At 44.8% G+C, this 15401-nt stretch overlaps 1 protein-coding gene across 1 annotated transcript in view; it reads left to right on the top strand.

The window, feature by feature from the left end:
• The first annotated feature begins 302 nt into the window (after positions 1 to 302).
• metrnla (meteorin like, glial cell differentiation regulator a) overlaps positions 303 to 15401 on the top strand; it is a 37552-nt gene continuing 22453 nt past the window's right edge. The window contains exon 1 of the mRNA XM_046333528.1: positions 303 to 614. Coding sequence (XP_046189484.1) covers positions 517 to 614 — 98 coding nt within the window. The 5' untranslated portion in view covers positions 303 to 516. The remainder of the gene's footprint in view (positions 615 to 15401) is intronic.

The following is a 15401-nucleotide window of genomic DNA, read 5'->3' as shown; positions in this document are numbered from 1 at the left end:
TGTTGAGGGCACTTTTGGAAAGGAAAAGTTTGAGATAATGAACCACAGATTACTCAGTCAATTTACCCAAACTTTCACCGGTGGGTTATTTCGACTGTAGACTTTGTAATGTATCATTGATCAATTACTAGTAAGTAGATACTAGCCTCGGTGAGATTTTGTAATTATAGAAACATACTTCCAAGATCTAGCCGAGAAGGCATTGCGCATGCGTGCGGATCTGCTTGGTGAAGGGGAGTGACGTGAGAAGACCTCGGAGAAATTCACTCACTGGACTTCCAGTAGAGGAATGCAAGCAGCCGCTGTCCGTTGTAGGTTACGGTTCTTACTGAAGTAACGCTTTTTTTTCACGGTTCTACTGGCTTTTACGGGAAGAAAATAACATTCGAAGACATTTCAACAGGCGACCAGAACCGATGGGGACGTTATGTCGTTGGAGTTACGCGGGTGGATTTGGTTGTTTTAGTTGAGAAGAAGGAAAGTGTTGCGCTCGGAGCAACAGCGGTGGGATTAAACATGCTGACACCGATTTTAGTATACTTGTTATCGGTCCTCCTGCTGTGTCGGATAACGTTCTCTCAATACTCCAGCGATCAGTGTAGTTGGAAGGGCAGGTGAGAGTTCTTCTTTATAACTTTCATTATTTCATGAACTGCTTGTTCATAATGGTCGAATTGAAAAGGAGTTGTGCAGACGAACTATTTGTAGGCTACCATTTAGATTTGAAGGCTTCGATTTGTGGAAATTAAAGTTACAGAATGGTGAATGCGTCAGTGTTTTTATCCAAGGCCTAACGGTGAAGAGATTGTTATAATGTAATAAACTAAATAGAGAATGAGTTATCCATTCTCTCCTGAGAGGTGAATTACACAAATCTTTCCCTCTTACTGAATTGATCACCTTGAGTCAGGTCTGTGGAATGCGACTTCTGTCAAGGACTCCAAGCGCCGAGATTTATCTCTCTTTATTTTATGTTTACAACATGATAATGGTTTTGAGATTATTACTTTAAAACAAAATCTAATTATATTTTAAAACAGTCATATTCAAATGAAATGGACGCTTTTTTTTTCAACCGACGCGTTCTAATAACACTTTTAGGATCACGTTTAATGTTGATACAGTTCAATGATTAAACGGAAATGTATACATTGTTTCATGAATAAACACAGTGATGCTTCAGTAAAAGTACAGTTTGAGGTGGCTCCTCACAACGTCTATAACAGCCTCCTTCTGTAGCTCAGTTGGTAGAGCATGGCGCTTGTAATGCCAGGGTAGTGGGTTCGATCCCCGGGACCACCCATATGTAGAATGTATGCACACATGACTGTAAGTCGCTTTGGATAAAAGCGTCTGCTAAATGGCATATATTATTATATTACATTTATAAATCTCAACTGAGCACACAAGGCAACTTTTCCCTTTCGGTTCTTACATCCCTTCACTTGTTATAAAATTCGAGTCACTCTTTTTAGAAGCAACACCATGCCTTAAATAGTGATATAGTAAGAGGCTTTAGTACTTGATTTTGGCACCTCGTGAAGTTTGACACTTCGTGAATGCCTCTAATATTTTATTTATTTAACCTTTATTTATTTAACTAGGCAAAAAAGCTGCCCCAAAAAGTCTTACCGTACTTACAATGACGACCTACCAAAAGGCAAAATGCCTCCTGCGGGGACGGGGGCTGGGATTAAAATTAAAATGTATTAAATTAAAATATAGGGTAAAACACACATCACGATAAGAGAGACAACACAACAGTACATAGAGACCTATAAGACAACAACACAGCAAAGCAGCAACACATGACAACACAACAGTACATAAAGAGAGAACTATAAGACAACAACACAGCAAAGCAGCAACACATGACAACACAACAGTACATAAAGAGAGACCTACAAGACAACAACACAGCAAAGCAGCAACACATGACAACACAACAGTACATAAAGAGAGAACTATAAGACAACAACACAGCAAAGCAGCAACACATGACAACACAACAGTACATAAAGAGAGAACTATAAGACAACAACACAGCAAAGCAGCAACACATGACAACACAACAGTACATAAAGAGAGACCTACAAGACAACAACACAGCAAAGCAGCAACACATGACAACACAACAGTACATAAAGAGAGAACTATAAGACAACAACACAGCAAAGCAGCAACACATGACAACACAACAGTACATAAAGAGAGAACTATAAGACAACAACACAGCAAAGCAGCAACACATGACAACACAACAGTACATAAAGAGAGAACTATAAGACAACAACACAGCAAAGCAGCAACACATGACATCATGCTCAATGTAGGTATTCAATTACTGCTGGTGGTAGCCCTCATTGTAAATAAGAATTTGTTCTTAACTGACTTGCCCAGTTAAATAAATAAATAGAAATACATGCTGATGTTATAGAGGTAAAAACATTATTTGTCTTCATAAATCACCTATAACAGACAATCTAGAGGGTTATAAATCATATATTACAGACAATCTAGAGGGTTATAAATCACCTCTAACAGACAATCTAGAGGGTTATAAATCATATATTACAGACAATCTAGAGGGTTATAAATCATATATTACAGACAATCTAGAGGGTTATAAATCATATATTACAGACAATCTAGAGGGTTATAAATCATATATTACAGACAATCTAGAGGGTTATAAATCATATATTACAGACAATCTAGAGGGTTATAAATCATATATTACAGACAATCTAGAGGGTTATAAATCATATATTACAGACAATCTAGAGGGTTATAAATCATATATTACAGACAATCTAGAGGGTTATAAATCATATATTACAGACAATCTAGAGGGTTATAAATCATATATTACAGACAATCTAGAGGGTTATAAATCATATATTACAGACAATCTAGAGCAGGGGTGTCAAAGTCAAATGGACGGAGGGCCAAATAAAAAATTTAGCTACAAGCCGAGGGCCGGACTGTTCGAATGTTCATTGAAAATTTTTTAAATGACGCATATAGTCTAGTGAACCTAATTGAACCTACTGAAAACCTAACAAATATATTCCAATATGATCAGATAAATAAAGCAATATTTTCTTATGGCTCTGTCAGTAATCTTTAATTTTCAACAGACACAAAAGACAAATTTCCTTTATATAAAAATCCCCATAACATGAACATTAAATGAAAGAAACCGGTATTCAAGGCACCATCAGTAGCCTATATTTTCTATTTTAGCAAAAGTGGGCTAAATTTACTTCAAAGAAAAAAACAATAATAGCAATTTTCTATCATCCACTCAACTGAAATATTTTTAAAATATAATTGGATTGAAATACAATAAAATAAAGTGCAAAAATCTATTAATCAAAAACAACACTTTGTTTAAGGAGAAGTAACATGCAGTGAAAACAAATATTAAACTTTAACTTTTAAACTTGAACTGAGTAAAAACTCTAAATATGTGATTGCACAGTAATGTTCACTTGTTTGAGGTTGAGGGTGATACTTGGTGGTGTCCCATCTTTTCCACAAGTTCATCAATGTTCGGGGTAAGGCTCTGAGCTGAGGAAATCCTCAGAATTGAGTGGAGGTGTTCAGCAGTAAGTCGACTTCTGTGTGATGTTTTGTTCAAGTTCATCAAAGAAAACAGTTGTTCACACAGGTATGTGCTGCCAAACATAGACAACGTTTGAGCAGCCTGGATGCGCAGCTGGGGCATTGTGTCGGGAGGAAACGGGCGAACTCCGCAGCACCCACTGCCGCATATTTTGCCCTCAGTGCATCATTGCATTGGAGGTCAATCAACTCCATTTGGAGGTTTGGTGGTGAGCTTTCCACGTCAACAGCAAATGGGTTACCGAGCAGTTCCAACCTGCTTTTTTGTGCTTCAAAGTCAGCAAATCGGCGTCGAAAGTCAGCGGCAAGCATACCTATTTTCTCAGCCAACTGTGCGCTCGGGAACGCACTGGTAGAGAGCTTCTCTTTCATGGTCTGGCAGCTGGGAAAGTGGCTCAAATTTTCTTTCCGCATCTGCGTCTCCCACAGAGTCAGTTTGGTTTTAAATGCCTTCACTGTACTGTACATATCAGAGATGACACGATCCCGACCCTGCAGCTGCAAGTTCATTGCATTCAGATGACTCGTAATGTCACACAGAAAAGCCATTTCACACAGAAACATTTCGTCTCGGAGTTGTGTTGTGTCTTTCCCTTTGCTGTCCAAGAACAGACAAATCTCCTCACGAAGCTCGAAACATCTTTGAAGCACCTTTCCCTGGCTTAGCCATCGCACCTCTGTGTGATAAGGCAAATCACCATGCTCCGTTTCTAACTCCGTCAGAAATGCCTTGAACTGGCGGTGATTCAAACCTTTGGCTCTGATAAAGTTAACTGTGCGCGTGATGATGCTCATTACATGCTCCATTTTCAAGGCTTTACCGCACAACGCTTCCTGGTGTATGATACAATGATAAGCTGTCAGCTCACCTGTCGCGTTTTCCTCTTGCATCTTTTCCCGTATCTTTGCCACCAGTCCGCTCCTGTGTCCACACATCGCAGGTGCTCCGTCGGTTGTCAAACCCACGAGTTTTTCCCAAGGCAGCTCCATCTCATTTACACATCTTGACACCTCTTCATACAAATCATGCCCCGTAGTTGTGCCATGCATAGGACGTAAAGCCAAAAACTCCTCTGTCACGCTTAGGCTGGAGTCCACTCCGCGGATGAAAATTGACAACTGGGCAATGTCAGAAATGTCGGTGCTCTCATCCACAGCCAAGGAATATGCAATGAAATCTTTTCCCTTTTTCACAAGCTGCTCTTTTAGATTGATGGACAACTGGTCTACTCTCTCGGCAATGGTGTTTCTGCTCAGACTCACATTTAAAAAGAGTTGCCTTTTTCTGGGCAAACTTCGTCACAAACTTTAATCATGCAGTTTTTGATGAAATCCCCCTCCGTAAATGGCCGGGCTGATTTAGCGATCTCTTCTGCCAAAATAAAACTGGCCTTGACAGCAGCCTGGCCTTGTGATTTGGCTTTTTTGAACAGAGCCTGTCGAGATTTGAGGCCTCGTTTTAATTCCTCTGCCTTTTGTAGCCTTTGTTCCATGTCCATATTCTTGTTTTTGTCCGCGTGTTTCGTTTCATAATGTCGTCTCAGATTATACTCTTTCAGTACCGCCACACTTTCTCCACACAGAAGACACACAGGTTTTCCAGCTACCTCCGTGAACAAATACTCCGACTCCCACCTTGTTTGAAACCCCGGTTCTCAGTGTCCACCTTCCGTTTTGCCATTTTTGATGGGTATCTGAAAGTTAATTTTACTGTGATGCTGACAACTGCTGTGCCAATAAATATTGAAATGAAGCAGCCTACTGCTCGGTGCGTCACCGTTGCATTGTGGGAAATGTAGTATTGGTGCGTGTAAAAGATCTGCGGGCTGCCGGCTTGCTGCGGTCTGCGGGCCGGTTCTAATAATAAATCAAGATCATCCCAGGGGCCGTAAAAAACCTTCTCGCGGGCCGGATGTGGCCCGCGGGCCTTGACTCTGACATATGTGATCTAGAGGGTTATAAATCATATATTACAGACAATCTAGAGGGTTATAAATCATATATTACAGACAATCTAGAGGGTTATAAATCATATATTACAGACAATCTAGAGGGTTATAAATCATATATTACAGACAATCTAGAGGGTTATAAATCATATATTACAGACAATCTAGAGGGTTATAAATCATATATTACAGACAATCTAGAGGGTTATAAATCATATATTACAGACAATCTAGAGGGTTATAAATCATATATTACAGACAATCTAGAGGGTTATAAATCATATATTACAGACAATCTAGAGGGTTATAAATCATATATTACAGACAATCTAGAGGGTTATAAATCACCTCTAACAGACAATCTAGAGGGTTATAAATCATATATTACAGACAATCTAGAGGGTTATAAATCACCTCTAACAGACAATCTAGAGGGTTATAAATCATATATTACAGACAATCTAGAGGGTTATAAATCATATATTACAGACAATCTAGAGGGTTATAAATCACCTCTAACAGACAATCTAGAGGGTTATAAATCACCTATAACAGACAATCTAGAGGGTTATAAATCATATATTACAGACAATCTAGAGGGTTATAAATCATATATTACAGACAATCTAGAGGGTTATAAATCATATATTACAGACAATCTAGAGGGTTATAAATCATATATTACAGACAATCTAGAGGGTTATAAATCATATATTACAGACAATCTAGAGGGTTATAAATCATATATTACAGACAATCTAGAGGGTTATAAATCATATATTACAGACAATCTAGAGGGTTATAAATCATATATTACAGACAATCTAGAGGGTTATAAATCATATATTACAGACAATCTAGAGGGTTATAAATTATGTTATTATGTCGGCCCCAGCCTCTAACTCAGGTCCTGTACGTACCTAACTGACCAGCTCTGCCCATTCTCCACCATGTACCTGTCGGCCTCAGCCTCTAACTCAGGTCCTGTACGTACCTAACTGACCAGCTCTGCCCATTCTCCACCATGTACCTGTCGGCCCCAGCCTCTAACTCAGGTCCTGTACGTACCTAACTGACCAGCTCTGCCCATTCTCCACCATGTACCTGTCGGCCCCAGCCTCTAACTCAGGTCCTGTACGTACCTAACTGACCAGCTCTGCCCATTCTCCACCATGTACCTGTCGGCCCCAGCCTCTAACTCAGGTCCTGTACGTACCTAACTGACCAGCTCTGCCCATTCTCCACCATGTACCTGTCGGCCCCAGCCTCTAACTCAGGTCCTGTATGTACCTAACTGACCAGCTCTGCCCATTCTCCACCATGTACCTGTCGGCCCCAGCCTCTAACTCAGGTCCTGTATGTACCTAACTGACCAGCTCTGCCCATTCTCCACCATGTACCTGTCGGCTCCAGCCTCTAACTCAGGTCCTGTATGTACCTAACTGACCAGCTCTGCCCATTCTCCACCGTGTACCTGTCGGCCCCAGCCTCTAACTCAGGTCCTGTACGTACCAAACTGACCAGCTCTGCCCATTCTCCACCATTTACCTGTCGGCCCCAGCCTCTAACTCAGGTCCTGTATGTACCAAACTGACCAGCTCTGCCCATTCTCCACCATTTACCTGTCAGTCCCCCTCAAAATGCCTTAGCTCTTTCGTCCCACTCCACACACATGCGGAGACCACGCCTAGGTTAACTGGTGCCTCCAGAGACGAAACCGCCCTCATCGTCACCCAACGCATAGGTTTACCTCCACTGTACTCACATCCAACCATGCCATTGTCTGTACATTATGCCTTGAATTTATTCTACCACGCCATAAATCTGCTCCTTTTATTCTCTGTCCCCAACGCACTAGACGACCAGTTCTTATAGCCTTTAGCCGTACCCTTATCATACTCCTCCTCTGTTCCTCTGGTGATGTAGAGGTTAATCCAGGCCCCGTAGCCCCCAGTACTACATCTATTCCCCAGGCCCTGTAGCAGTACTACATCTATCCCCAGGCCCTGTAGCCCCCAGTACTACATCTATTCCCCAGGCCCTGTAGCCCCCAGTACTACATCTATTCCCCAGGCCCTGTAGCAGTACTACATCTATCCACAGGCCATGTAGCCCCCAGTACTACATCTATTCCCCAGGCCCTGTAGCCCCCAGTACTACATCTATTCCCCAGGCCCTGTAGCCCCCAGTACTACATCTATTCCCCAGGCCCTGTAGCAGTACTACATCTATCCCCCAGGCCCTGCAGCAGTACTACATCTATTCCCCAGGCCCTGTAGCAGTACTACATCTATTCCCCAGGCCCTGTAGCAGTACTACATCTATTCCCCAGGCCCTGTAGCCCCCAGTACTACATCTATTCCCCAGGCCCTGTAGCCCCCAGTACGACATCTATTCCCCAGGCTCTATCATTTGTTTTCTTCTGTAACCGTAAAAGCCTTGGTTTCATGCATGTTAACATCAGAAGCCTTCTCCCTAAGTTTGTTTTTTTCAATGCTTTAGCACACTCCGCCAACCCAGATGTCCTTGCCGTGTCTGAATCCTTGCTTAGGAAGGCCACCAAAAATCCAGAAATTTCCATCCCCAACTACATTTTCCGCCAAGATAGAACTGCCAAAGAGGGTGGATTTAGCCTGCAGAGTTCTGTCTTACTATCCAGGTCTGTGCCCAAACAGTTTGAGCTTCTACTTTTAAAAATCCACCTTTTCAGAAATAAGTCTCTCACGGTTTCTGCTTGTTATAGACCCCCCTCAGCCCCCAGCTGTTGCCCTGGACACCATATGTAAATGAGCCACCCGCCATTTGTCTGCAGAGTTTGTAATGTTGGGTGACCTAAACTGGGATATGCTTAACACCCCGGCCGTCCTACAAATAAAGCTAGATGCCCTCGATATCACAAAAATGATCATGGAACCTACCAGGTACAACCCTAAATCCGTAAACACGGGCACCCTCATAGATATCATCCTGACCAACCTGCCCTCTAAATACACCTCTGCTGACCTCATTCCGTCAGTAGACCTTTCTAATCGACCTGTCCCGGGTATCCTGGAAGGATATTGACCTCATTCCGTCAGTAGAGGATGCCTGGTTATTCTTTAAAAGTGCTTTCCTCACAATCTTAAATAAGCATGCCCCGTTCAAAAAAATGTAGAACTAATAACAGATATAGCCTGTGGTTCACTCCAGACCTGACTGCCCTTGACCAGCACAAAAACATATTGTATACATCCAATATACACAGGCAGTTAGGAAAGCAAAGGCTAGCTTTTTCAAACAGAAATTTGCATCCTGTAGCACAAACTCCAAAAGGTTCTGGGACACTGGAAAGTCCATGGAGAATAAGAACACCTCCTCCCAGCTGCCCACTGCACTGAGGCTAGGAAACACTGTCACCACCGATAAATCCATGGAGAATATGAGCACCTCCTCCTCCCAGCTGCCCACTGCAACACTGTCACCACCGATAAATCTACTATAATCGAGAATTTCAATAAGCATTTTTCTACAGCTGGCCAGTTCAACTATTTCTCAGACACAGTCTCTATGGGGGTGCCACAGGGTTCAATTCTCGGGCCGACTCTTTTCTCTGTATACATCAATGATGTTGCTCTTGCTGCTGGTGATCATCTGATCCACCTCTACGCAGACAACACCATTCTGTATACTTCTGGCCCTTCTTTGGACACTGTGTTAACTAACCTCCAGACAAGCTTCAATGCCATACAACTCTCCTTCCGTGGCCTCCAACTGCTCTTAAATGCAAGTAAAACTAAATGCATGCTCTTCAACCGATCGCTGCCCGCACCTGCTCGCCCGTCCAGCATCACTACTCTGTACGGTTCTGACTTAGAATATGTGGACAACTACAAATACCTAGGTGTCTGGTTAGACTGTAAACTCTCCTTCCAGACTCACATCAAGCATCTCCAATACAAAATTAAATCTAGAATCAGCTTCCTATTTCGCAACAAAGCATCCTTCACTCATGCTGCCAAACATACCCTCGTAAAACTGACCATCCTACCAATCCTTGACTTCGGCAATGTCATTTACAAAATAGCCTCCAACACTCTACTCAGCAAATTGGATGCAGTCTATCACAGTGCCATACGTTTTGTCACTAAAGCCCCATATACTTCCCACCATTGCGACCTGTACGCTCTCGTTGGCTGGCCCTCACTACATATTCGTCGCCAAACCACAGGTTCCAGGTCATCTTTAAGTCTTTGCTCGGTAAAGCCCTGCCTTATCTCAGCTCACTGGTCACCATAGCAACACCCAAACGGAGCATGCGCTCCAGCAGGTATATTTCACTGGTCAGCCGCAAAGCCAACACCTACTTCGGCCGCCTTTCCTTCCAGTTCTCTGCTGCCAATGACTGGAACAAATTGCAAAAATCACTGATGCTGGAGACTCATATCTCCCTCACTAACTTTAAGCATCAGCTGGCAGAGCAGCTTACAGATCATTGCACCTGTACATAGCCCATCTGTGAATAGCCCATCCAACTACCTCATCCCCATATTGTTATTTATTTATTATCTCAACTGGCCGACCTGGTGAAATAAATAAATGAAACCTTGTGGGTGAAATTGGGTGAATATATATTGGGTGAATATCCAATTGGCTGAATATATATTGGGTGAATATATATTGGGTGAATATATATTGGGTGAATATATATTGGGGGAATATATATTGGGTGAATATATATTGGGGGAATATATATTGGGTGAATATATATTGGGGGAATATATATTGGGTGAATATATATTGGGTGAATATATATTGGGGGAATATATATTGGCTGAATATATATTGGGTGAATATATATTGGGTGAACAAATAATATATATTGGGGGAATATATATTGGGGAATATATATTGGGGGAATATATATTGGGGAATATATATTGGGTGAATATATATTGGGGAATATATATTGGGGGAATATATATTGGGTGAATATATATTGGGGGAATATATATTGGGGGAATATATATTGGGGGAATATATATTGGGTGAATATATATTGGGGGAATATATATTGGGGGAATATATATTGGGGGAATATATATTGGGGGAATATATATTGGGGGAATATCCCATTGGGTGAAGTGCAGTGGCATAAAGAGAAAGTGGTTTCCTCTTCTAAGCCAGCCGAGGAGTAGTCTTAACAAGCAGTTACTTTGAGCCTGTACCAGGGAATCTGTTGCTCATTACTTCTCCTCTCAGCTAATCTCTTCTAATTACATGCAGACTAGAGACGGTGGAAGAGTTCAACTGAGTTAATTAAAGAGAATGTGTTGAGGCTGGTCGGGTCATGATGACCAACATGTGCTCTCCTCTGGTCCTCACATCAATGGGCCTTATTCATATTTCACCATCTCCTTTTCATTTTAAATTGGGTCATTCCTACCAAGAACATCAAACCACCAGCCTGTTGCTGTTGGCATGGCACCCATATGGTAATAGAAGTATGCTGCTAGTTTCCTGCCTCATAGCTTGGCTTTGCTTTGAACGACAGATTTGGGGCTAGTCTAGGACTTCAGATTATAAATTATATGAGTGACAGATTTGGGCCTAGTCTAGGACTTCAGATTATGCATTACATTCTGTGTTAGCATCCCAAATGGTTCCCTATTCCCTATATAGGGAATAGGGTGCCATTTGGGATGTAGCCTGTCCCTCTCCTCTCCCTTCATCCAGTTCTGTCTCTAGACTCCCCCTCTCCTCTCTCCTCTCTCCTCTCCCCTCTCCTCTCCCTCCATTCAGTTCTGTCTCTAGACTCCCCCTCTCCTCTCTCCTCTCTCCTCTCTCCTCTCTCCTCTCTCCTCTCTCCTCTCTCCTCTCCTCTCTCCTCTCTCCTCTCCCCTCTCCTCTCCCTCCATTCAGTTCTGTCTCTAGACTCCCCCTCTCCTCTCTCCTCTCTCCTCTCTCCTCTCTCCTCTCTCCTCTCTCCTCTCTCCTCTCTCCTCTCCTCTCTCCTCTCTCCTCTCCCCTCTCCTCTCCCTCCATCCAGTTCTGTCTCTAGACTCCCCCTCTCCTCTCTCCTCTCCCTTCATTCAGTTCTGTCTCTAGACTCCCCCTCTCCTCTCTCCTCTCTCCTCTCTCTCTCTCTCCTCTCTCCTCTCTCCTCTCCCCTCTCCCTTCATCCAGTTCTGTCTCTAGACTCCCCCTCTCCTCTCTCCTCTCCCTTCATCCAGTTCTGTCTCTAGACTCCCCCTCTCCTCTCTCCTCTCCCTCCATTCAGTTCTGTCTCTAGACTCCCCCTCTCCTCTCTCCTCTCTCCTCTCTCCTCTCTCCTCTCTCCTCTCCCCTCTCCCTTCATCCAGTTCTGTCTCTAGACTCCCTCTCTCCTCTCTCCTCTCCCTTCATCCAGTTCTGTCTCTAGACTCCCTCTCTCCTCTCTCCTCTCCCCTCTCCCTTCATCCAGTTCTGTCTCTAGACTCCCCCTCTCCTCTCTCCTCTCTCCTCTCCCTTCATCCAGTTCTGTCTCTAGACTCCCCCTCTCCCTCTCTCTCTCCTCTCTCCTCTCCTCTCTCCTCTCCCTCCATTCAGTTCTGTCTCTAGACTCCCCCTCTCCCCTCTCCCTTCATCCAGTTCTGTCTCTAGACTCCCCCTCTCCTCTCTCTCTCCTCTCTCCTCTCCCTTCATCCAGTTCTGTCTCTAGACTCCCCCTCTCTCTCTCCCTTCATCCAGTTCTGTCTCTAGACTCCCCCTCTCCTCTCTCCCTTCATCCAGTTCTGTCTCTAGACTCCCCCTCTCCTCTCTCCCTTCATCCAGTTCTGTCTCTAGACTCCCTCTCTCCTCTCTCCTCTCTCCTCTCCCTTCATCCAGTTCTGTCTCTAGACTCCCCCTCTCCTCTCTCCCTTCATCCAGTTCTGTCTCTAGACTCCCCCTCTCCCCTCTCCCTTCATCCAGTTCTGTCTCTAGACTCCCTCTCTCCTCTCTCCTCTCTCCTCTCCCTCCATCCAGTTCTGTCTCTAGACTCCCCCTTTCCTCTCTCCCTCCATCCAGTTCTGTCTCTAGACTCCCTCTCTCCTCTCTCCTCTCTCCTCTCCCTTCATCCAGTTCTGTCTCTAGACTCCCCCTCTCCTCTCTCCTCTCTCCTCTCCCTTCATCCAGTTCTGTCTCTAGACTCCCTCTCTCCTCTCTCCCCTCTCCTCTCCCTTCATCCAGTTCTGTCTCTAGACTCCCCCTCTCCTCTCTCCTCTCCCTTCATCCAGTTCTGTCTCTAGACTCCCCCTCTCCTCTCTCCTCTCTCCTCTCCCTTCATCCAGTTCTGTCTCTAGACTCCCCCTCTCCCCTCTCCTCTCCCTTCATCCAGTTCTGTCTCTAGACTCCCCATCTCCTCTCTCCCTTCATCCAGTTCTGTCTCTAGACTCCCCCTCTCCTCTCTCCTCTCCCTTCATCCAGTTCTGTCTCTAGACTCCCCCTCTCCTCTCTCCCTTCATCCAGTTCTGTCTCTAGACTCCCCCTCTCCTCTCTCCCCTCATCCAGTTCTGTCTCTAGACTCCCTCTCTCCTCTCTCCTCTCTCCTCTCCCTCCATCCAGTTCTGTCTCTAGACTCCCCCTCTCCTCTCTCCCTCCATCCAGTTCTGTCTCTAGACTCCCTCTCTCCTCTCTCCTCTCTCCTCTCCCTTCATCCAGTTCTGTCTCTAGACTCCCCCTCTCCTCTCTCCTCTCTCCTCTCCCTTCATCCAGTTCTGTCTCTAGACTCCCTCTCTCCTCTCTCCTCTCTCCTCTCCCTTCATCAAATCAAATCAAATTTTATTTGTCACATACACATGGTTAGCAGATGTTAATGCGAGTGTAGCGAAATGCTTGTGCTTCTAGTTCCGACAATGCAGTGATAACCAACAAGTAATCTAACTAACAATTCCAAAACTACTGTCTTATACACAGTGTAAGGGGATAAGGAACATGTACATAAGGATATATGAATGAGTGATGGTACAGAGCAGCATACAGTAGATGGTATCGAGTACAGTATATACATATGAGATGAGTGTGTAGACAAAGTAAACAAAGTGGCATAGTTAAAGTGGCTAGTGATACATGTGTTACATAAGGATGCAGTCGATGATGTAGAGTACAGTATATACATATGTATATGAGATGAATAATGTAGGGTAAGCAACATTATATAAGGTAGCATTGTTTAAAGTGGCTAGTGATATATTTACATCATTTCCCATCAATTCCCATTATTAAAATGGCTGGAGTTGGGTCAGTGTCAATGACAGTGTGTTGGCAGCAGCCACTCAATGTTAGTGGTGGCTATTTAACAGTCTGATGGCCTTGAGATAGAAGCTGTTTTTCAGTCTCTCGGTCCCAGCTTTGATGCACCTGTACTGACCTCGCCTTCTGGATGATAGCGGGGTGAACAGGCAGTGGTTCGGGTGGTTGATGTCCTTGATGATCTTTATGGCCTTCCTGTAACAACGGGTGGTGTAGGTGTCCTGGAGGGCAGGTAGTTTGCCCCCGGTGATGCGTTGTGCAGTCCTCACTACCCTCTGGAGAGCCTTCCGGTTGAGGGCGGAGCAGTTCTGTCCAGGCGGTGATACAGCCCGCCAGGATGCTCTCGATTGTGCATCTGTAGAGGTTTGTGAGTGCTTTTGGTGACAAGTCGAATTTCTTCAGCCTCCTGAGGTTGAATGGCGCTGCTGCGCCTTCTTCACGGCGCTGTCAGTGTGAGTGGACCAATTCAGTTTGTCTGTGATGTGTATGCCGAGGAACTTAAAACTAGCTACCCTCTCCACTACTGTTCCATCGATGTGGATAGGGGGTGTTCCCTCTGCTGTTTCCTGAAGTCCACAATCATCTCCTTAGTTTTGTTGACGTTGAGTGTGAGGTTATTTTCCTGACACCACACTCCAAGGGCCCTCACCTCCTCCCTGTAGGCCGTCTCGTCGTTGTTGGTAATCAAGCCTACCACTGTTGTGTCGTCCGCAAACTTGATGATTGAGTTGGAGCGTGCGTGGCCACGCAGTCGTGGGTGAACAGGGAGTACAGGAGAGGGCTCAGAACGCTCCCTTGTCCTCCCCCGTGTTGAGGATCAGCGGGGAGGAGATGTTGTTGCCTACCCTCACCACCTGGGGGCGGCCCGTCAGGAAGTCCAGTACCCAGTTGCACAGGGGCGGGGTCGAGACCCAGGGTCTCGAGCTTGATGACGAGCTTGGAGGGTACTATGGTGTTGAATGCCGAGCTGTAGTCGATGAACAGCATTCTCACATAGGTATTCCTCTTGTCCAGGTGGGTTAGGGCAGTGTGCAGTGTGGTTGAGATTGCATCGTCTGTGGACCTATTTGGGCGGTAAGCAAATTGGAGTGGGTCTAGGGTGTCAGGTAGGGTGGAGGTGATATGGTCCTTGACTAGTCTCTCAAAGCACTTCATGATGACGGAAGTGAGTGCTGGGGCGGTAGTCGTTTAGCTCAGTTACCTTAGCTTTCTTGGGAACAGGAACAATGGTGGCCCTCTTGAAGCATGTGGGAACAGCAGACTGGTATAGGGATTGATTGAATATGTCCGTAAACACACCGGCCAGCTGGTCTGCGCATGCTCTGAGGGCGCGGCTGGGGATGCCGTCTGGGCCTGCAGCCTTGCGAGGGTTAACACGTTTAAATGTCTTACTCACCTCGGCTGCAGTGAAGGAGAGACCGCATGTTTCCGTTGCAGGCCGTGTCAGTGGCACTGTATTGTCCTCAAAGCGGGCAAAAAAGTTATTTAGTCTGCCTGGGAGCAAGACATCCTGGTCCGTGACTGGGCTGGATTTCATCTTGTAGTCCGTGATTGACTGTAGACCCTGCCACATGCCTC

This window comes from Oncorhynchus gorbuscha, unplaced genomic scaffold (genome assembly GCF_021184085.1).
Source record: "Oncorhynchus gorbuscha isolate QuinsamMale2020 ecotype Even-year unplaced genomic scaffold, OgorEven_v1.0 Un_scaffold_454, whole genome shotgun sequence".
Taxonomy (NCBI): domain Eukaryota; kingdom Metazoa; phylum Chordata; class Actinopteri; order Salmoniformes; family Salmonidae; genus Oncorhynchus; species Oncorhynchus gorbuscha.
The sequence above is the reverse complement of the archived record's forward strand: the minus strand, read 5'-3'. Positions and strand labels throughout refer to the sequence as shown.